The 24,288-nt window shown below is 32.8% G+C and overlaps 1 protein-coding gene across 26 annotated transcripts in view; it reads left to right on the forward strand.

Annotated features, from left to right (window-relative positions):
* Positions 1-24,288, forward strand: part of Cadps2 (calcium dependent secretion activator 2) — a 557,170-nt gene that overhangs the window by 333,649 nt on the left and 199,233 nt on the right. For all 26 annotated transcript variants that reach the window (XR_015448631.1, XR_015448632.1, XR_015448633.1 and 23 more), the window contains one exon: positions 22,144-22,210. Coding sequence is in view for 22 of the 26 variants with exons in the window: in XM_087204429.1 (XP_087060555.1) it covers positions 22,144-22,210 (67 nt within the window). In the remaining 4 variants the exon portion in view is untranslated. The remainder of the gene's footprint in view (positions 1-22,143; positions 22,211-24,288) is intronic.

Here is a 24,288-nt window from a genome sequence, read left to right on the forward strand (position 1 = left end):
CCAAACTCAAGTAACAAGTGTGACAAGAAACATTTGGACACATGGTTAAATCATCAAGTCATCATCAAGGGAAGTTTCCTCAAGATTAAGGACGTAGTAGGAAAAGTGAAAATGAGAACATGAAAAAGGAGAACTTTTTCCTACCCTTGGTTATTACATAAAAGTAAAGTCATGCCTCAAATTTGGCTCAACAATTTTAAGATTTACATATGAAAGCTGCAAAATTACTCAAATTTTTCTTCCTTATAACTTGAACACAATTATGTTTGTTATAAAAACTATGGAGGGATCTGTCCTGATTGTCTTGGCTTGTCTCTTTAGAATTTGAGACACAGAAAATTGAATGCTCCTTTTCCTTATTTCAGAGCACACCATTAACAGCCTCTCCTTTGTTTTACTTTTTAACCATTCCATTCTTGTTCTTGTCTTTTATTCTGCTTCTGTCCATATAGGTAACCACTCTGTAGTGGATGATACATATTTGAATGTCATTTATAGGTAAAATATGTACGATTTTGTGTGCATGTATATTTTAAATTTAGACATATTGTACTATAGGTATTCAGTTTTATAATTTTTCCTTAAGTGTTAAATATTTCAGACCTGTGTGCATTGTTTATACACACTCCTACATATAGATACCTCAGAGGATGGTGCTAATAGTCAGGGGTTTTGGTTTTGTTTTGTTTTGTTTTGTTTGAGATAGGGTCTTGCCATGTAGTTCAGGCTGGCCTTGAAGTCATTGTGTAACCCAGGCAGGCCTCAAAATTTTGGCGATCTCCTGCCTCAGCCCCCTGAGTGCTAGGATTACAGGAATGCTCCACCATGCCTGGCTGTCCAGGGTTTTCTGTAAGGTCTTTTTATCCTTCTTTCAAGTATGATTGAGTAAATGAAAGTAAGATTTCCTGTAGAATTTTTGCAAAAGGCCCAAGAAATATAAGTTACTTCCACTGATACTAAGCTCAGTGTCAACCCACAACTCTTATCATTAGGCTTTCATATAACATCTTTAATTTGCCATGAAATGCTTGCAGAGTTGCACGTGCTTATACAAGAAATTGTTTTTATCAGTAATGGTGATATGTTCCTCACTTAAAGGAACATGCAGTAAGTATCAATAGGATAATTCTGCCATTATACCTGTTGTATGAAAGTAATGTGAACATACTGTACAGCTTCTTTATAAGGCGTTTTCAATATAAAATATACATTCGTTACCTGCTAGAAAATTACTCTTTTAGATTACTGTACTTGTTTATTTTATACTACTAATCAGCAAACTGAAATATTGCATGACTTCTTATATTTGTCACATCAAAGCAGAATAATTACTTGAAACACATTTCTCATATCTAGAATTTAAAGTGTATTTTTCTAGTTCTTGTAACTCAATGTGATAGGTTCTAAGATATCATGTAACAGATTACTAAAGGATGAAAAAGTTAAGAAATTTACCCAAATTCATATAGCTAGAAAATGACCATCATTTGAGCCTAAGTTTGCCTGATTTCACAATTTGTTCTCTAAACCATAAAGCAGTACTAATGTGCAATATTTTTTCTTCTCCATTAATCACACTAGGAATTCACAATAGTCAAATGATGCCAAAGGCCAGACAAGCCAAATACACATGTGAAGTGATTAGGTATAAATTCATGACTAGAATAGTTAAAATGATGGGATTGAATGGAACATGCCCTTCAAAAAGAATTCTAAAATAGATTTTTTTGGAATCCTCTAGTTTCAAAGCACCTCTGCAGCCAAATTTGTCCCATAAGGTCATCAAATCATCATTTTGCATCTCTTGGTCTACAGAAACAGTTTCTTCTCATTCTTTCTTCTTAATAACTTTTGAGACTCTGTATTAGTTGTCACGTACTGAAAAATAGCACTTATTTATGGAGTAAGGGACCACATAGTCTGAAATTGATTTCATTAAAATAGAATGAAAGGAATTAAAATGTAATGTACTTTTTTAAAAACTTCATTTTGTTCTTTTAAAAATAAGTCCCCTTTGATGTACACTGCTATTATTCTGCCATCTAATCAGATATCTTTCTGTTGTGTCTTCTGTGATTATCTGATATTGAGATTTTTGAGGCATGACCCTGTTAGTTATTTAGTAACTAATTTGTAAACCTCAAATATTAAGGTCTTGATTTAGGACAGAGTAATTTGGCATCAGTCTGACTTTTATGTCTCATTTGGGAACCAGTCTCTAACATGGTGAATATATTAATTCAGAAAGACATCTTAGGTTTGTGACTTTGAATTGTATAAAATGCAAATCTGCATAATGTCTTTAGGCCAGTAAATACACATGATCCCCCTCTATTTGGTTACTTCACAAAATATCATTTAGATACTATGATAAGCAAACATCACTGAATTAAGGTTGGCATGCTTTAAAAGCTTAGAATGTTTTTATGATAAAACTATTTCAAGGAGTTGACTTGTTACAAAAACAAATGGTTTTGATTGTTTAAATATAAGATTAGGAAACAAAATTCCTCTCATTTAGCTTGAGAATTTAAATCAAAATCAAAATCATCCTTTTAAAAGAATTTTAGTACAGTAAATAGAATTTAGATCAGCAAATGTTCAAACTCCTAAATCAGTAGCAAATTAGGTAACACCCAGGTCTGAAGATGTGAATATTATATAATAAGGATAATAAAGAAGTTGGATGTGATGTGCCTCGGGTGCATGTTAGTAGCTAATTCCGATATGAATGCATTGTAATCATTTGTCAGCTGAAATGCATGTGTTCAGCTAAATGGAAATCTTGGACATTCTCTCATACACCCCATTATTTGTAATTGAACACCTGATTTCTATCATGCAACAGATTAACATCTGCACTGGATTTGTCTTTTATGCATATGGACACACTGATTAGAATTTTGCAGATAGGCAGATACTTGAAAATAAAAAGACAACATTGTGAAACACTTCCAGCCATAATTTTTGATTACATATTGAGAATCGTTTAATTATCTTACTCCATTTAATTAGCCCTTCTATTTAGGTCAATTGCTTTTTTTATTAACATGACATGTTAGCAATTTGTTAATTGGCATAAAATAACATGAGACTTCTAGGTATTTCATATAGAAATACATGTGCACAGCAAGCCAAGGCAAACATAAAAAAGTGTGTTTCTGCTTTTGATTTTCTGTCCTTCTATTATGCAGAATGAGCTGATATGAGTGATTACAAAAACTTGAGCCTTTGGGTACATGTTTAAAATTTAAAAGGCCTTAATAAAATTAAAAGACTAATAAAAAATAAATGGGTATATAAGAACTAATTGGTAGGGGTCAGATAGAGACTAGATATATACATAAAGGTAAAAATATTATTTTTAAGAAAAATATTTATTCAATACCAAGCCTCTTTCCTAGTGTTTTATGTTATAAATTTTTAAAAATATCAATATATACCTAGAAAGAAAATTTTCTTTTATTCCAGAAAGATCTTTCTAGGATTTTGGCACAAATAAATAACTACCAAGATCCTACTCTAAGGAAGGTGGGTGTGCAGTTGAAGCTGATTTAGCCACCTTATGACATATTCAATTGCTGCATATGAATCATTTTCTTTTTTGAGTCCTAAATGAATTACTGAAGTATCATCACAACTCTGAGGATCTATACGATGGAGAATTATTGGGGAACACAGAATAACACTGATTTCCCTTCTCTTCTTTAGAGTTCTTTTTTTTTTTTTTTTTTTTTTTTTTTTTGGTACCAGGGGCCGAACTCGGGACCTTGTGCTTGCAAGTTAGGCGACGGAACCACTAAGCTAAATCCCCGGCCTTATAGTCTGTTTTAAATAGGATTTGTGGTTACTTCAGATCAGTGTAGAATTTAAAAGCTGAAAGAAATTTGGGATAACCCAGCCCAGTGATGGGTTTGATAAATAAAACTCTAAGCACACAAGTGGTATAATCCTTTCTGAAAATGTTTGTGGATACAGAGGGGTATTTAATTATTTGATCTTCACTGAGTATGTACTGGGCGAGGTCCGAGGTTGAGAATTCTAACAAATACAAAGATAAATTCACGTAACCTCATTTCTTTGAGAATTGTTTTCCTCTCTTGATGGTAACGTTTTCATCCACTTGGGGGCACTATCATCAAATTTAAGAAGAAAAAAGTAAAATGTTATTTTGTTTGATTTGTTTCAGTTAGAAAAAACTTTCATTATACTATCTGAAATTTTAATAATATACTTTTAGATAAATTAACTTTTAAATATATTAATAGGATGAGGGGGTTGTTGAAGTTTCAGAATAAGTATAGATTAAAACTGGTTCTCAGAGTGTGATCCCCAGACCAGGAAATTCACCATGACCCACAAACTGCCTAGACAGGCAGATTCTCAGGCCTAACCCCTACATCAGACACTCTAGGAGTGGGGCTCAGGAATCTACATTCTCACAAGCTCCCTATGGAATATCTTGTTGCTTACTAACATTTGAGAACCCATAAATTAGAGTAAGTAAATTCGGAAATATTTTTCTTATTTTCAACTGTTGAAAAATTATTAGGTTAGCAATTAGCTTAGAAAAAATGTTTGCAATATTTTGAAATTTTTCCAATAGGAAAGTTTTCTACATTAAAAATAGAGTCTGAAGACTTAAAAACTAAGTTGTTTGCTTATGATTATACAACTGGATTCATATGAGTTAGAACAATTACTTTATTAATCATTTTTATCCCTTACCTCCTCCTCAAAAATATAATCAGGTAAAGTTTGAAGTAAATAATTTGTTATACATTATGTCGATAAATCAGCCAGTTCTTAAATCTTAATTCCTTGTAATGATACAGACTCAACCTAGATTTCAAGATAATGCTGCTAACATTAGATCTTAATATCTCTGTAGTTTGTCTTGGGTAATTTAATCCTTTGGATAATCTTTTCAAGCAATTAGGAAAGCAGTCATTACCTCCATTTATCATTGGAAAAAAAGATTCAACTGAGGCCAGATTTAGATTTTTTTTTAATCTCTAAATATAGTATATATTAGTATAGGAACTATAGTGCTTCTCTTTTAATACATAATTTTGAGACTATTCCTGAGAGTTAAGTGAATTCTAGAAAAGAATACCATTGCCCTTAGACAGAAATGCCAAACGTGTAGTTTTAATCAGGCAAAAAGAGCCTTGTACTGTGCCTAGACTGTGAAGTTGGAACTAGAATTCTGAACTCCCCACCCCACCCCAAGATTCTCAAACTCTTTTTAACAGTATGAAGTATCTCAAACATTACTTCCTCCTCCTCTTGTTTCTCTTGCATTGTAAAGCCTTGATTTTCTTTGAGAAGCTGTAATATAGAACTTCTGAAAGGCTTTGTGCTGAGGTAGAGAGAACCTAAGAAACTGTTGGTTAAACTTGCCACCATTCTGACTGAGCTGCTTGCTGTGGTATGTGGCATACTCTACTCAAGATGGCTGACCCTAGAAGCTACTTCATGAGGCTTCTCTACTAATTTAGTCTTTTCTTCCAGATAAAGCGCCTATGTTAACATCCTCCACCAGGGAAGGACCTTACATTTAGCATAGGATAAACCTTACACCAGTATACAAGGAACAGTCTTATTTCTCTTATTCTAAGATCAAGACTACCATTTCCATATAAGCAAAAAGCTCTCCTTCTTGTAAAAAGCTTACAAGAAGGTAAATGTTAAGATCTGTATAATAGCTAAAGGTTATCCCATCATATTTAACTATAATGCTAAAGGGAACCTTGTGACAAAGTCAGGAAATACACTCATTGAAACCTGCTAAGACATAACGGCAGTCCTAAATATATATGTTGTAATATAAATGTCAGAAGTTGGTTATAAAATGTATGTTTATTGTTTGGAGCAATAAATTTTGTGAACCTTACAAGACTGTTGTAAGATAAAATATGAAAAATACAAACCACAGTGCTTGAAATTTAATAAGTCCAGTTTTTTTTAAAGGTAACTTGTTAAAATAAAATTTAAAATAAAAAGGTAACATATGAAAAAAGATCACAAAATGCATTGGCAATGGTTATTTTAACACTATCAGTACATGATATATATCATGACAGAATAGAATATAGTCTTTGCTTTTACCCATTGTGTTTTTACTTCATTACAAAGTAAAGCTTAATTTACATGAATGGTGGTGAAATATGATTAAAAAGTACAATTGAAATTTTTTTGTTTCTAAGCTTAATGTTGAAAATTTTCTTAAAATGTACAAGAATTCCAAATTACTTCTAAAATTAGAACTCATTCATGTATATTATTTTCATTTGATTATTATGGATAATTTACTCACCTTTATTCATCTGTCTGAAAAATCTATCCGTAAGAGCTACCATGGTAATTTACCTTTACTTTTCCTAATAACTTCTACCTTATGGTGATGTTAATGATGAGAATGTCTTCTGCTCTAAAACTGCATGCTGTAAATATTAAATGAATCAGTTATCATTGATTGGAGCACTAACTCCACGATACAACTTCTCATATCTGAAGTAAATTTGTTTTGTTTTGTAATTTTTGTTTTTTTCCTTCAAGTGTAGAGAAAGGAAGAAAAAAAGTGAGAAACCTTGATGAGTGGAAGATTAGTTTCTGGCCAGTTGCAATTATAGTGCAATGTGTTAACTTTCTAATAATTCATGAGTAACATTGAAAAGCAGATATAAATAAATCAACAACTGAATCAGGATGTTTCCTAGGGAAACATCCATTCTTAATGGAAATGAAAAGATCTCAAATTGCTTTCAATTCTTTGCTATTTAGGTTGTCCTACCATAAATATAGGAAGGATAAAAATATTTAGAGGTCATTATCTTCCAAGGAGTTCTTTTCCCACTCTTTGTTTTTATTAAGAAGAAGCTGACTGTCAGATTGTCTTTAATTCATTACTTTTCTGTTTAAAAAAAATCTTGATTGACAAATTCATCTAATATAGTTTAAGTCTATCTAAGTAGAGGAAGGATTTTGCTCATTTTTATTTTAAAATTATGACCTAGAATTTTTAATTGGATGCTTTCCTTATCTGTTTTCTTCCAAAAATATTTTGGTTATTGCTGATATAGTTTCATTTTTCTTGGGGATTAACCCCAGGTTCCGGAGCATGCTTATCACACAATCTACCAATGAGCTAAGTGTCTGGTTCCTCAGCTATGTATTTCTACCTCTTTATACTCTTGATAACCTATAAATATATAACTATGAAATGATTCCATCAAGATAAAAGTAGTTGTTTTAACTAATGCACTGGTGTTTGGGCAGAAGGTACTGATTTATTATACTGATTCAATTTAAAGGAAGTAAAGGGACATTTTGTTTCTAAGTTGCATTTTAGAGGAAACACTTCCAAGTATCTTTGAAAGTGGTGGTGGTATTCCTTTGACAAAGTAGTAATACATGTTTGTCCAGTAGGTGGTGCAAGCATTCCCCTATAATTGAAAATGCCTACTACATAAAGTGAAGAACTTGGTAATAAAGGTGGCACTATTTAAGTAGAATTAAATATTCTTGAAGACATTTTCTTTTTAAAAAACATTAGAAGAAGGTGAAGTGATAGTTCTGGACATATCAAGCCTGTCAAGACATGTTATCAAATTAGTATTTAAAAACTTTAATGTATAGTTATATATGAATAAGGACAGATATCACAAGGTCAGTTTCAGCCAAAAGTATCTGGGATTTGAAATTCTGAATATGTTATGTAAATGTCAAAGGTTTTTTTTTTCCTATTGACTATCTGGATTTCATTTTTCATCTCATCCTGTATTCATAGGCAAAAAAAAATACCATGTATACAGATTTGTAGGTAAATTATTTTTAAAATAGTTATCTTAAGCTTTAAGTTGAAGGAGAAAACAAACCTAGTCCAGTGACTTTAACCTTATCAGACATAGATTCCTTATTACTATTGGCTTTGTTTTGTTATTCATTTGCCTGTAAATATGTATGAGAGAGAAACAGAGCCTCAAATTATATTTTTTGTAGTAGTGTAACATTTTTTAGCTAGTTAGTAAATAACAGCAGCTTACTTAGAACCTAAGGAATTCTGTATCTTGAAAACACTGTATATGTCTTCTATAGAAATATGAGTATAACAATCAAGAGATTGTTATAATTTATGTGACCTCATAGACACCTCATTTTAGTGAAAAAAGTATACTTATTTTCCCCACTATTTCAAAGGTTTTTTTAGTTGAAAAACTAAACTGTCATACCCTCAAGGTTTTTAAGTCTTTCCAAAAAGTTTGGTTGAAATATTTTGCTGTGTGTTCTATTATTACTACTGCTAATAGTTTAATTTACATTACACTTTATACTTTGAAAGACATTTTTATATGTCTAATTCTGTTAAATATTTTAATGACACTGTTTATACTCAAGGCAAATATTGCTAGTTCTGTTTTACAGATGAGAAAAGTTAAATTCATATCCAGTACATAACAGTTTAAAGGAATGTTAAACCTAAAAGAATTGTGTTCTTTTTCTGTCTTTCTCTGTCTCCATGGGCCAAAATATAAAACTCCGGGGTACTCTTCTCTCTTCATCACCCACTTCCTTTTTTTTACCCTAATTGCTTAACTTCAGAGAAGAATCGGGCATAAATAGACTAGCCTTTGCACCTTTTATGTCCTGTATACTTTATTTTCCTCTTGAAGATTATTTGTCCAGCAGGAGTACTGGAGATCTGCTTTTCCCTGTCCATGTCTGTCTGGGCCAGGATCTTGCATGGGTAGACCTGTTTTGTCCAGCACTCTGTATGACTGGGCAGTGGAAAGTAGGTCTAGTAATAAAACTGAACCTCTTAAAGAAACCCTATTTCTTACAAAAACAAACCACACAGTTATTACCTACATCAGTATTAAAGATGATGTTTTATCCTCTGTCAACATTTCTGTCTTTAATCAGTTTGTTCAGAACTCAAGCAATGAAATGAAATACCAAATTATTATTCCCTTCAGTAATTCCAAAAATGGATTCTAACAATGTTTGTCAAAGCATACTATGTTATTTTAGATCATATTAATGAGAGTTTGAATTCTGGATCATTTTGAGATCTTTAGAGATGTATTCTATTCCATTTTGACAGGAAGGCCCTTGTGATACTGTGAGATGGGACTGTTTTCATCAGATGTTCCGAAATCTTAGGTGCCCCTTATCGTATGTGAGTGTGAGATGCCTGGAGTTCTTCCTACAATTCTGTGCAAGATTTCACAGCAGCTGCTTCATCTTCCTTTATGCTTTATCTTCTGTATCATGTTAAATTTTAGGACAACATTCTTCTGCTCAAATTATTTGAATACTCTTGAAACAAATAAATATAAAAACACCAGTACTACAGGAAATCTAGGGGCTACCCCAAACTTTTTTCTTTTGATGTATATCATACAAATTTTTGCTAAAGATTTACTTCCTTTATGACATCTTTATTGGAGTTGCCCCTAAGAACAAAATTAGAGTAACCAGTTACTGTTCCAAAAATGTTTATGGAGTATCTGCCTTATCAGGGCACCATATTGGGCACTGAGGGTAGAGTGGAGAGTCTGCTAATGTGACTCTTGCCCTCATGGAGTGTGCTATCTTGTGTTAGAAATAAACAAATAATCCTCAGGCTGTAGTTATCGGAGAAATGCCCACATATCACAAGTACATAAGATAAAGGAATATGACTTTCTTAGGATACAAGGTCTGATAAAAAAATACATTGTACTTTTAAATTTTAAAAATCTATTACAGTAAAAGACATATTTCCTTTAAATTCCCTGAAAATGATCAAAATACCCCCACACACACTTTCAACACATTTATCCCATCCTTTAGGCCCTGAATCAATTCAGAATGTTTTTAGCAGTTTCTGTCAAATAAAAACATTACAGTGTGTCTTCATCTACCTTATTCATTAGATGTGGCACTGCGCAAAGATAAAATGACCATGAAAGTTAAATGTTTGCGATTAATTCAGGACATGGAGGCAGCTAGGACAACACAACTAAAGACACACAAGAGGACTTTCAGAACTGCTTCACAAAGTGGCAAGAACAGGATAAGTGTGGTCAAAGAAAGAAGTATATTGATTGAGATTAATGACAATGTATCTTTTACTGTTTTTTAAAATTTAAACATTTACAGTATTTTTGCAACAACACTTTGGGTCAGAGATGGTTGTACTAAAGAAAATGATAACTGCGCTAAAGGGAAAAAAAATGGAAAATTTGACTCAAGAGTAAGATCAGTTTAAAATAAGTATTGGAAATGAGTGAAACCTTATGTCAGACCTGCCTGACTTAAGGATAAGGCAAACAAAATACAAACAATTGGAGAAGCAGGAAGAACCCAGAGAGTATTTATTTTTTATTTTATGAAAAAATAAAACATTTTTCATAACCAGATAAGAGAATAACAGTAGTTATTACACTGTGTATCATAATCTTCAAAGTAGTTACTCAATTCAATATATAGACCAAAAAGATTCTTACAAAAAAGAAGAGATAATAACACAAATTTTTCGAGGAACTGAGATAAACTTTTAGTATAAAGGGAACAAATTAACATACATACTGAAATATTTTTAAAACAATGGGATATATAATTTGGGGAAGTATTTGAACTCCTACCGACTTCCTAGTTATCTATTCTGTTCTTTATTTGTGTGTGTGTGTGTGTGTGTGTATAATATAGTGTTTCTCATATAAGAGAAACCATGCAATATTTGAGCATGCATGTCTTATTTCATTTAATATTATGTTCTCAAATTATATCCATTTACCTATGAATGACTCATGTTTATCTTTTTTATGGCAGCGCAGTACTCTGAATACCAGAGTATTTTTGCAAAGGAATTAATTAATTAATGTGAAAGTAAGCCAAGCAAAGTATCCTAAGATCTCAGTACAGGTGATATTTTTAGATAATGAACAATCACAGAAATGTCTACAACCAACTGACATGTCCAGAATGCAAGAGAAAAATGTTAGAGAGAGATTAACAAGAACAAAAGCAAAGCTGGCTGCTTAGCCTGGGTTAGTGGGCTGCTTATCAAAACAACTACTGAAGCACAGGCAGGGGACAAGAGCTGACACTGAAGCCCAAGAATGATGCAACCAGAGCTGCACTAACTGCAAGGCTATCTCACTGCTCAGTCCCCTGAGTCTTGGACCGAACCTGCAGTCCTCCACTATAGTTAAGATTGGTCACAAAGCATGAAATTTAAGTTCAAGGGACATAATTCAGGTAAAACAAAACTGTTGGGAAGGGAAATCTGTTAAAAGTGCTGAATGTCAGGAGGAGTTCAAACACTTTGAGTGAGTCACATAAAGATGTTACTCGAAGGATGGACACAATCTGTTTCCTAAACCCCAGCCCTCTCCATACATCTCCTTATTAACTAAGACCAGAGAGCAACACTGAAGGACAAACTTAGGGATCAGACTTAATCCTTGGGATCAAACTTAATTCTTGGCATTTATGATCAATTTTTAAAGAAAACTCTCTTTTCAAAATAAATCATTGTAGACTCCTTACAATATTACATTAGTAAAATAAGATAGTTTAATTATGACTAGGATATTAGTTAATTCCAAATAGACTGTAAAAACTCAGTTTTATAATTTTTATTGCTTACAGAATCATTAGCAGTAATCTAGTCCAGCTAATTCCCCAAAGCATGTGTTAGACAGTATGACTCTTACAGGTTGTTCTACAAAAATGATTCTGTATTTTGGAGACACTACATGTACATTGTCCCCCACCTTCCCTTCTTCCTGGTGTTTCATGGAACATGTATGCTACAGGCTCTTAGAAGTCTTCACACATAAAACCTGTCTAACTGTATTTAACTCAGTATTCTTCAATTTATTTGCCCACCAAACGCATTCTATTTCTTCATAATGCCTTCTTGTATCCAGATGTTCTAAAACACACACTAGGGAAAACACTGAATCCCAAACCGTCTCAATAATTTTCTTTTTGAGAATATATATAGCTTTATTTTTAAAGATAGGCACTTCATGTACTCATTTCACTCAGAGTATTCAATATGAAGAAGGCAGACTGGATATCTTTTATAGAAAGGAAACACTTAAAATGTTTGTGCTAATTTAAGATTACATGTATTATGTAGAATGTTCACAATGTTTGATCATTTTGCTTTACTTTGAGAATATCAGCCCAAAAAAGAGAAGATACATTCAATAGTAAATAGTATTTACTTTGACATAAGTATACTTTGCTAAAACTTTTGTTATCCTGCTTAAAAAAATTGCATTTCCAGGGAGAGGAAGGCATAATGAATTATCTCACAAAAACATCTAGGATGGCATGAGTGGCTCATTTTTTTAATTGTCAGGTACCTGGGAGCCTTTATGCTAAGTGCTGCACGATAACTTCTCTTTGAAATGTGTTAAGCTGGATCCTTCAGGACGTTCACGTTTTCAGACTCTGTCCTTATCTTCCTTTGGAACGGGGACACAGACCTGACTCTGCAAGGTTGCCTGATTGGGGTGTAGGAGACTGCTCAGTATATTCTTGGCATAGTTCCCCTCTTTTACCCACTTCTTAGACATTTTATAATCAGTTTAGAAAGGTCATTAATTTTCTATAACTTTTAACTAAGGAGTGAGGTTCCTGCAGATGAAGAAAAAGACATAAAAATGTTTAAATTGAGGAAAAATATAAACCCAGGCTTTTTCAAAATATGCCTTCTGTAGCAGAATGTATCAAGGGAATGCATAAATTACCTTCATTTACCATTCTGCACCTTATGTATATCTCAAAACATGTTTCAGACCATAAATATATACAATTTTAAAAAATCATAACATTCATGTAATTTTTATTTTTTTTGGTACCGGGGATCGAACTCCTCAGGTCTTTCCGTTTGCGGGGCAAGCAGCGGAACCACTGAGCTAAATCCTCGGCCCTACATTCATGTAATTTTATAAAAATCAGTATTAGATCATGAAGCATTAAAATATGTATTAAAATATTTCTGCTAATTGAGATATAAAAATGGCAGTGAAAATTATCAAAGACAAATACTAGGATACTTTTATAAAAAAAAGGATGTCTCCATACAATTTGATTTAGTTGCATTGTTTAGTTTTCATGTTTAAAAGTACTAGAACTACTTTCCCAGTTGTGTTCATAACACAACTTGTCTAATTTTTTGGGTTTCAATTGTGTGAACTGACCTTTATATTAGAACATACTCTTTAAGAACATCAGTAATACTTCTTGGTTCCTGATCTGAGGGTGGTAAACAGTTTTATAGTTATCCTAGCACATTGCCTCTACTCATCTTCTAGATTGTTCTTTTGGAAGCCAATTTTTAAGATAGTTTTTTGGTGGTATCAGCTGAGATTTACTGGCATTTAAATAGCAGAAAGTGGAACTTCTCAGGAAAAGAAGAGTGATAGTTTTTACATTCCCAGTTCTATAAAATGAGATACCTTATCTAAGTGAAAAATTCCTGTTTCATTCAAGTTTGCTATGATAAGTCTCCCATTTATAGGGCATAGAAATTTAACTCCTTGCCCAATAGTAGGAGTGTAGGGTTTTTCTTCCTTCCCAGTTTCTCTCAAACTGTCAGGAAATTTTGTCTGGCGAAGATCTTTTCCTTGTGTTTCCACCTCTCATACTCTTTCTCATAAGGATTCAGGAACTAGAAAGACCAGCTGCAAAGTATTTACTTCTAGGTTTCATAATGCCCAGATGACAGTGTTGTCTTGAATCAGATTCTCTTCTCATCCTTTGCTGAAAACAAAACCAAACACAAATACTTAATCTCGTGGAGTTAAATAAAAGGAAGAATGTAGTGAAAGGAAGATTCCTTTTCCACAAGCAGCAGAGGACTTTCAGGAATGACTGAAAGTGCCTGAGGGCATTTGGTCCCTCTTGGTTTTCACATCAAATGCAATGGTGCCCACAGATAGCCTGTATTGTTGTCAGTTAAATGGGATCATGAGTGTCTGAAAGGTGTTTGAGAATGAACCGAAAATCATTTTCACAAGTGGATGATTACTTCTGCCACATGTTAACCGAACTCTATCAGAATGGCCCAGCTTTTTGAGCCTCCATTAATTGCTCTTTCAACCTTGACTGAGGTTTCTCTTTAAGAAAGCCCTTTCCAGGACTTAACTACTCTATATATTGATTTTTTTTCTTTTTGTATTTTTCCTTGAAAAATGAAGCGTTGTAGAAGAAAAGGCTTTATCATTCACCATGTAGATTGATTGTTCCATGTCTTTGAATAAAAAGCTACACTCATAAATGATCTGCCAAAAGTAATCGTCAAATTTTTGCAAGCACTAGATAACTCCCATCTTCTGTATACAGTTGTTTTTCAAATATTCATTAGTGATGATGTTTCATGAAGTAAAACCATGTGCTTTCACAGCATGGGCTCAGTGCAAATAAACTTTCACACTCTCCTTTCTATTAGAAGTATGTGCTGCCACTCTAATTGAAACTAGGCTACAACATTTACTAATATGTTTGGAGAATTTGTGTGTGTTGAAGTATTCTTTGGACAATTTTCAAGTTATAAAGGTTTTTTAAAGTGCTTTTAAATTGTTTGATTAAATGAGTTCATTTCTTGTTACTATTTTCTATTTCAAACATAGCATAGTTAAGAGAATTATTACTTTTGTCTTTACTATTACCAGTATTTAAAATGGTATTATACAAAAAAGGTGTTATGTAAAAACGAACTTCTAAAATACTTCTTTATGCATGGCAGTCATAATGTGATGAAATGTAAAGAACCTATTTGAAATTTATCAAAAATAAGCCTAATAGTTAAGATGAGTTTTTCTTGACTGAGGTTTACTTTTAGCAAGCTTCATTTTACTTAATAAATCTGTTGTTGAGAGCCATTTTATTGCCACTGGAATATATGTTGTTAATTCCCACCACATATTTAAAGAAGTATTTATTCCTTCTGTCATAGAGCATTCTATGGGATTTCATAAAGTCTCGTGAGGTCCACAAATGAAAACTTTTAGAAGTAACTGGATTTACCTTTCAAGTGACTTATTAACAGATGATTGTGAAACATTACAGCAGAAAGGTTGCATGGTTTTTAATGAGATACTCTATAATTATTGAGATAGATAAAAAATATATTTACCTTGTTGGTAGTAACATTTTGACTTGAAACTTAACTGTTTCCTTTTTGAAAAAAATCAAATGAGCAAATACCAAAATTCCTTTATTTCCTCTTCTTTTAAAATTCCCCTAACAGCGTATTTTAAATATACAATCAAAAATTTTAAAGTTCAGTTTCTTATATTGCTGGTATTTGAGGATGTAATATGACCTTTTTCTAGTTAGAAATACCAGAACAAAATAAAGAGAGAAGAAAGAGAAAAAAGAAAGAAGGAAGAAAGATAAATAAAATAGGCAAATGAAACACTGAGATACATCTAGTTGATTTTGTGCCTTATTTCCTAGCAATGATTCATATATTGCTTTGGAACAAATAACCCTTAGAAGAGGCATTATTACTTTAAGATTATTGTTGTGTTTATACTGACTTATGAAACCAAATGCTTCAAGGCTTTACTCTTACGTGTTAAATCCGAGCATTGTGTCAGTGCTGCTAATTTCGTTGTTGCCTAATCCCATGTAAGAAGAGAAGATTTTAAAGTTAAGCAGGCAATTTTGTGTACAAAGGGAGCAACTTCTTAATACTTCAGTTGGATGTATTGATGAAAGCAAACATTTTTAAAAGTATCTGAGCAGTTGTTTTTAAATAACCCATAATACTCTAGTTTCTTGAGTGGTGTTGACACCCTGGGAGTTTTTTCACTGCAAAAATGTTATATTTAGTGTAAATTTGCATTGAAAATACATGCTTGTGAAAGACATGCAATAGAATGTTTTTTATCCTCTTGAGTAATTCTTGGATCAAATTTAACTTTACTTAGGAACTTTCCTTTTTTCTTAGAACTATATTCTAACATAATATTGAAGAATGGAGCAGTGACCAAGAAAACTCGTGATATTTGTGTCTTTTTCTCTCCGACTTAGTCCAAAAAATTTTTAAATGATGAGGAAAGAGAAATGTTTTGTTTCAAACCAAAATCTGTAGGTTGAGGCAAATGAGTAATGATGAGAGCCCCAACCCACCTCAAAAACCTGCTGTCTTATTTGAGATAAGGTATTTTAAAAATTCACTATCCTTTAAAGAATGCTTCTTTCATATTGTGTCATAAAGTTATTTTATTGAATAATGTTATGCATTGTCAAATAAAACCTACTTAAAGGATGTGTTCTCAGTTTGATGGGTATTTGGAAGGTCTGATTTACTTATAAATGAAAACTAACTTGTTTATTTGAGGTAATCATGCAACTTATAGAAAGCAAGTATAGTAATGGCTCAGCAAGTCACACAATGTTCAGGAAGAGTATAGCTGCAGAGAGAACTACAAGTGAGTGTTTCATACCCTACCCAAAGTTCTGTCCCTCCAGGGTAACAACACATGTCTTGGGTGATTGTCTTCCTTTATTTGGTAGAATCCTATTTCATAAATAATTAAAAGACCAATTGTCTAGAACTCAGGTGACAAGAAACTATAATTAAAATTTTCTGGGTTATTGTTTTGAAACAGTTTTTTGTGAAATAACATGTAACTGGCTATCAGGGATCTGTTTAATGCTATTGCCACTATATCCCAAATAGTTATTTAGTTCTATCAGCTCCATTTTTTATAACAGTATGTAGTTTATTGCAGTTGTCATGAACTGTTATAGAATCTTTTCAAAGTTATTAAAGATCAAATTGTATCATATGATTATTTGAAGTAAAGTCAATTCATTGTATACACATTCTCTAAAACTTGGTTATTGATATGGATACAGTCTCATTTATATAACTAACTTATTTTTTCAGTAAAGATACTTATGTTGTTGTGTAAGTGTAAGGGATAATACATATGTCTAGCAAAACATAATACTGGACTAAATATAACTTTTGTATATTTTTCTGAAAATTCAAGACCCTTTTGAGCCTTAGATATCATAAAAATAAGCACTAAACAAACAACCAAAAATAAAACAATAGTGATTCAGTAGCAATACTAGCCATAAAAATGATTTAGGAGAGAATTCACTTGATTTTTACAGATTTTTTTTTAAATGAGTTATCTAAGAGTTACCAAATATTTAAATTAGTTTGGCTCCTTTTTCCTCACTCTTGCCCCCAGTCCTTCCCTAGCAATATGAAAACTCAACTGCAGAGAATTCAGAGTGCTCTAAATATCATTACATGAGAATGGCTTTAAAAATCTATAAATCTATTTAACCAGGACAGCTTATGGGAATTCTTCACTGTACACACGATGAAGACAAAGGCTCTTGTCTTTGGTCTTTATATTTAGTTTAGCCATACCAGAATTATTGATAGAATCATATTAACCACATCTCCAAAACATTGAGTGATACTAAATTTTTCTGACTACAAAAGTTGTCTCCTCATATACTGCTAGACGCAGTGCAAAGTTATACAGCCACTTTATAAAACAATTTGGCAGTTTCTTACAAAGTTTAATGTGTATTTTTAGTATGACCCAAAAGTCCCACTCTTAGATACTTCTCCAGGAGAAGTGAAAACATATGGCAACACAAAGAGTTTTACACACATGTATACCAGCTTTATTTTTCATATTCAAAAATGTGGCAACATAATCCACTTACTTGGGGGGCTGAGACAGGAGGATCTCCACGAGTTCAAGGCCAGCCTAGGCTGCATAGTGAGTCCAAGACCAGTCTGAACTACATTGCAAAACCCTGTCTCAGAAAGAAATGACAAAAATGTGGCAGTAATTCAGATACCTACCAGTTGGTGAATGGATAAAAACATTGAGATAAATTTACACAATGACATATACTGCTTAGCAATAAAAAGAAATGGGCTCCTGATACACAAAACAACAAAGATGAATCTCAGAAGTGTTCTACTAAAGAATTCAGACACAAAAGGTTGTGTGTTATATAATTTCAGTTTTATATATTCTAAAAAATATAATAGTATAAACTCATAAGTCAGTGGTTTCCAGAACTGGAGATGTGAGGAGAGAATTAAACATAAAAAGCATGAGGGAGTTTGGGGCAGATGGAAACATTCTGTAAGTTGATTGCAGTCATAGTTTCAGGACTATTTAAACACTCATCAAACGGTACCCCTAAAACAGGTGAATCTTACTTTATTTTCCTGTAACAATAAACCTTACTAAACACAGAAGGAAAAAAATACGGTCATTTTAGAAATTGTAGAACTGTAAAAAGACATAAAAATATGAAATTCATCTCTAATCTCTCTGTCCAAATATTAACTACAAGATTAACATTTGGTTGCACTTTTTATTCATACAGCATAAGCACATCTAAGTACTTTTTAACTTAATACAATTTCCACATTTCATTAGCAATTCTTTTTTACCATCATTTTTAATGGCAACCTAATCATTTCTAAGTATTGATCTTTAGATTGTTTTTGAGTTTTTATACTTAAACAATATTGGTGAACTTTTTTTCATTCTTTCCTTTTTAAAATATATAATTTTAATTTCAAAAATCTAATTTTACACCAGTGAAAATGCAACTACACAATGATGCATTATATCTAATTCCAAAACTCCTTATAGCAAAAAAACAGATTTATGGAAGTGAAATTATGGAAATTATGGAAGTGTACAGATTTAGTACAGGAAAATCAGTACAGTTACATTTTCTAATGTATTCATGTCTATTTTTTGCATTAGAATTTTGTCCAACTAATGAAAACTTTAAGAAGACAGATGTTTATATTTTTCTGAATATTATTTATAACATTTCTTTGTAGGTAATCTTGTTGAATGTTATTTATGTTTCCATATGTGAAGAATCAGTAAAATTCTTTTTGTGTGCATGTAGTTGACACCAATTACATTTCATTTATTTTTTTAGTTTTTAGTTTTTATTTGTACCTGTTTGCAGTACATAATGATTACATTCCTTGTGTGGAGTTGGTACATTAACACATTTCAGTTCTTTTTTCATCACCTTTTTCTTTCCTGCTCACTCCCTCCATTTCTTGACCCCCTTCCCATTTGAAGTAGATCTATCTCCCTGCTTTCTGTTACCTAGCTTTTATTTTGCTCTTTAGTTATATTTTGGGTTTCTCATGTATGATAAACATGTAATATTTAATCTTTTGTGTCTGATTTATTTCACTTAGCACTATGGTCTCAAAGTGTATAATACCAGAAAGTTTCTGGATATAATTGGTCAATTGTCATTGCTGTCTATGGTCAACAGAATTTTTCTTATAATGCAACAGACCAAAATACTTCAAGGCTCAACATTCAAATGTTTACTTGGGTTCCAGTCCCAATTTCTCTCTTATTTTATTTCTTATAACATCTTCCACTAATGGCAATATAACATTCTCAAATACACAGGTGTGCATCTATCCCTTCCTCTGCTTTTTGTCTTCAGAGAAACCATACACTTTTACTCCACATTTGTTAATCTACCATTTTGAATGATGTTGGAGCTGACTGGCATTCTTCATGGTGGACCTTTGCCATCTACAAGATTCACACTAACTTGCTTGTAGTATTGATACTTTGCATATCACTATTCACATTCATTGGCTATGACCCTGAAGCCCAGCAATCTGCTCAATGAAGCACTTTGAAAAGCTGAGAAGTACACTGTGGTCACAGGCAAAGGTTGTTGTGAATGGCCTCTGTGGCTCCCAGGGAGCTATTAGGTACATATATTGCTAGTTCTCTTTTATAAAGGGGCAGCTGTCATGTCCACAGTATCTAGCTCCTGAGGTCATTGCTGTTAACCCTGTAATAGAAGCTTGGATGTGTGCAATTCAGGAAAGGGAAGTTATATATGAAAGACAGAAAGAGAGCAGCTGAACACCTATCACTAGGACCACAGAGGAGAAATTAGAGGCTAGAGCAAAGGTGTGCAAAGGGTTTTAAGGGGACCTTGAGAAGAAAGAGTGAGCAGGTGAGAACAAGAGCAGTAGACATCTCTGCAGTTATTAAGTGAATTAACGTATTCACAAGCACAGATGATGTTCGGAAGGCCATCATGAGAGCCAGATAGAGAGAATCTCCCCAAATGCTTCAGCTAGCTGATGTGTCTGAAAGAAAACACGGAATTGAATTGGACCATTTGGGTGATTCTTCCAATACAAGAGCATGATTGTTTTATTTTGAATTTAAGTAACTGTATGCTTTACCTAATTATGAAAATTTACAAAATTCAGGGAATAAAGGACACTTAAATCTTCTGTAATTGCACTGCTCAAAGATCCTATTACTATTTTGAAATATTCATTTTATAGGTATTTCCTCACAAATTTAAAACCGTTAAGTATGGGAATAGTATTGATTCTTGTTCTTTTTCACATAATAGTATATGATGAGATCTTCCCTGTTACTAATTTTATCAAAAACATGATTTCAGTGACAGTATAGGATTTCTTTCTGTGGATATGCCAATATTCGGTAATAATTCCCTTATTGTTGGACATTTAAGTAATTACCAGTTTTCAATAATGTAAATATGTACCATATAGAATACAACTTTAGGTATATTTCCATTATCTTAATTCCAGAATGAAAAGATAGGATCGTTTCTACATGTTATGCTATCCTCCTGTCACACTGCCACTAGTAGTAAATAAGAGTGTCCATTCATTTCACTACACCTTACCCAATATCCTATATTACTCTTTTTTTTGGTACAGGGAATTGAACTCAGGTCCTTGCGCTTGTGCAGCAGGCGGCAAAACCACTAAGCTAAATCCCTGGCCCCTATATTACTCTTTTTTAAGAGAGCAAAAGGTAATTTGTTTTGTTTTACAACAGAGACAGAAACTATAAAATTCAAGCTAAAATCTCAGCTATAAAAAAATGTGAGAAATTGGCGAAACTATGGCCATGTATTATTTGTTTTTCTTTTAAGAAAAAACATGTTAATGTATGAGTTGTTTTTTCTAAACTAAAACCTCATTATTCAGATTTAATTGCAGTTTTGGCACTCTGCAATAAATAAATGAGTTTTGGTTGCAATTTGGGTACTCGCCTCTAAAACGTTCACCATCATTGGTCTAGATACTTTGAGTCACTAAATAAACTGTTAGCCAGGATGCTCTTTTTTATCATTTATGATTATATGTAAATTAAGTTAGTTTAAGTAAACTCAGCATTGTTAAACTTCCACTCCAAAAAAGAAAAAAGAGTTGTGATAAAATGTCGAAAAAATATTTATTTTAAAAATTAGACTGTTGTTTCCACTTTTGTAGAAGACATGTATATGATTTTAAAAGCTTACTCCACATCAAACTCACCCTTAATTAGTTTTTAATTTCTTTTACATCCCTGGATATAGCATATCTTCTATACATTCATTAAGTACAGAAATTCAGTTCTCAAATAATTGGTCACATTAGTCATTTCCTTTCAGATTACGTTGATGCAAAGTTAAAAGGTGTGGTTGAAATATTTGCACTATTGTCTGAGTTCTGTAATTTTTAAAAAATGTACAATGAGATGCTTCCTAAAATCAGGTAAATCCCAAAATGATGGATCTAGCAGGAACCTGGGAAATGAGAAAATCCTATCCTGCCATTTGATAGGTGAGGAAGTAAAGACTGGGATTGGTACAGGCACATCTTGGGGTCACCCAGCTGGACAGTGACCCTTCACCTGCATTCTTGACTCTGCAGCCAGCTCCTTCTTGAGCCACACTACTCATCTTTAGTCACCCAAGAGCTACAGTGCTGAATCCCACATCCTCAGTTCATAGCCTTTGTTTCCCCAAAGAAGTGTGTGTAAGAATAAAATTCCAACTGGTTCTCTGATTATGCTTTCTAACTCCTACTTCGTTCAGTTTGTGGTAAGGAGTGACAAATTGATAAGTCACATAAATCAATTCCCTTTCAAGAACCTGGAATAAGCTCAGCCATTTTGTAACACAGAAGCTGCATGTTGTCTCAGATCCCAAATGAACTAAACTTTGCCTTTAGCAGGCTGGTCTCAAACCTCAATACCTATGGAAGAAATGTGATTATAGAGACCATAGCATTACTCATGTAACCTTTTCCTTATTTATTTTTCTTACTAGATATCTGTATGCAGTTGGACAGAAGGTTTGGAAAAGATGGAAAAAACGTTACTTTGTTCTCGTTCAGGTTGGTCATTTTCCTGTTAACATAATCACTCTAACACACTAGTTCTCACATTTTCATTTATGTGGGTTATATCTACTGATATTCACTATATTAGAAATTAAAACAAAAATTTTAACAATTATTTCTTTTAAAATAAAAGTAATAAATCTGAGCTGGGGATTTAGCTCAGCAGCATAGCACCTGCCTAGCAAGCACGAGGTACAGAGTTCAGTCCCCCATACCAAAAAAAAATACCCCTAATAAATCCACTATATGCTAACACAAATAACATTTTTACATCAAATGACTGTTTCCCAAACTAAGCAATTTAGTGAATTGAGTGACATTGTGTTTTAGACGTCTTTATCGTCTAGTCAAATACAGTGTAGCTGTATTCTCGGATCAGGCTGCATGTACAACTTGTTGCAGTAGCAGATGAAAGATGGTCTCTGGAGAGTTCTACTGTACACTCAGAAGAAAATAAGATGTGAAAAAGGCAAAAACATCTGAATACTGTTACAAAAAATGTTTTGATCCCACAGGTAACCCTGAAAAGATCTTGAAGATCTGTAGGATTCCAAGGCCATCTCTTCAAAACAGTTATATTACCCTGCTATTCTGTAGATAAACAATAGACATTTATCACTCATTTTCATCAAGTAGGCTACATATATTATTTATCCACATAAATATATCTTTAAATCAGTTTCACTGCTATGTTTATTGGTAATTGGAGTCTGAATATAAATTTTTGGAATATGCAAGTTGGCTGACTTTATTTTAAATCATGGGTAAGCTTTGTTCATAAAATACACTCATTAAGTTAAATTTACATTAAAGCATAATTTTCTAAGTAAAAGTCATTGCATTCCATGACATATTCAAGCTATCTCATTCTTGGCAGAAATATATAAAGAGAATTGCTCTTAGAATTCTTAACACAAAACAATCTGTAAAATCTCATTGATTCCTACCACACATTAAGCAAGCTTAAGTGGGTTAGGTCAGAATGACATGGTGAAATTCCAAGGAAGGAAAATTATTTGCTATCTTCCACAGAGAGAACCCTCCATCAATCAGTAGATAAAAATTACTTTATTGATGTCCCATGATAGCACGGTATCTTCATAAAAAGTATAAAAATTCAGTCAAAAGTAGTTTTATCTACATGACAGCCAGCTAGCCTATTTTATCCCCAGGCTGAATTATAACATTTTCTTATATGGTTAGAACTAATATTTAATAAATGACACACACACACGCACACACGCACAGTGTCAACCACTTGCTGTAAAGCTCAAGGATTTAGTCTAACTAAAGCTTCCCGTTCAGAGTTCTGAGTCATCTACTCTCCAAAAGCCATATCCATGAGACCATCTATAGTTTCCAGGTTTTGATTCTTTACATTGGCACAAGAATTAAAGGGCATTTATGAAGTAGTTTGAATGTAGATCTTTCTGGATATTTTATTTCTAAAGTACAGATAGCTTACCTACATCTAAACTGACAAGTTTATCATAACAGTTTGGCTTTGGCACGATTTTTTCAAACATTATACTTTTTTTCAGAGAAGTAGAAGCTGGTTTTCTGTGTTTTTTTGGTTACATTTCATACATTTATATAGAATTTCACTTCTATATTTTCAATAGATGGTGTTACTGGCATAAACTAGTTTGAGAGCAAACCAGGCTGACTCTTAGCAAGCATGAAGTTTAATTGATAGAGATCTGTATGAAAGAATGTGAAACTATGACCCAGTAATGACAAATGTTCAGTGGGTCATTTGCACTAATCATTATGTTATAAAGAATAAATAAAGCTCATGTGTCACTATGGAGACCTGGTTAAATGACAATAGGCTGAAAGAGTTTTTGAGGATGTAGTTCAGTGCCAGAATGCTTCCTAGTTAAATGCAAGGCCCTGAGTTCAAAGCCCAGCACCACAAAAATAAACACAGGACTTTCTAATGTACTGATTAATTCAACATGAAAAATAGATTTTGTAGGCCTGCTTTGAGAGGTCAAATGATCATTTCACGGTTTTGACCAGAAAAGGTTGAAAGTGATCCTGTACTTCATATTTTCTAGCATACAATCACA

The sequence above is a fragment of the Heterocephalus glaber genome, unplaced genomic scaffold (genome assembly GCF_053883595.1).
Source record: "Heterocephalus glaber isolate CG9 unplaced genomic scaffold, H.glaber_assembly_v1.0 deba00000546, whole genome shotgun sequence".
Taxonomy (NCBI): domain Eukaryota; kingdom Metazoa; phylum Chordata; class Mammalia; order Rodentia; family Bathyergidae; genus Heterocephalus; species Heterocephalus glaber.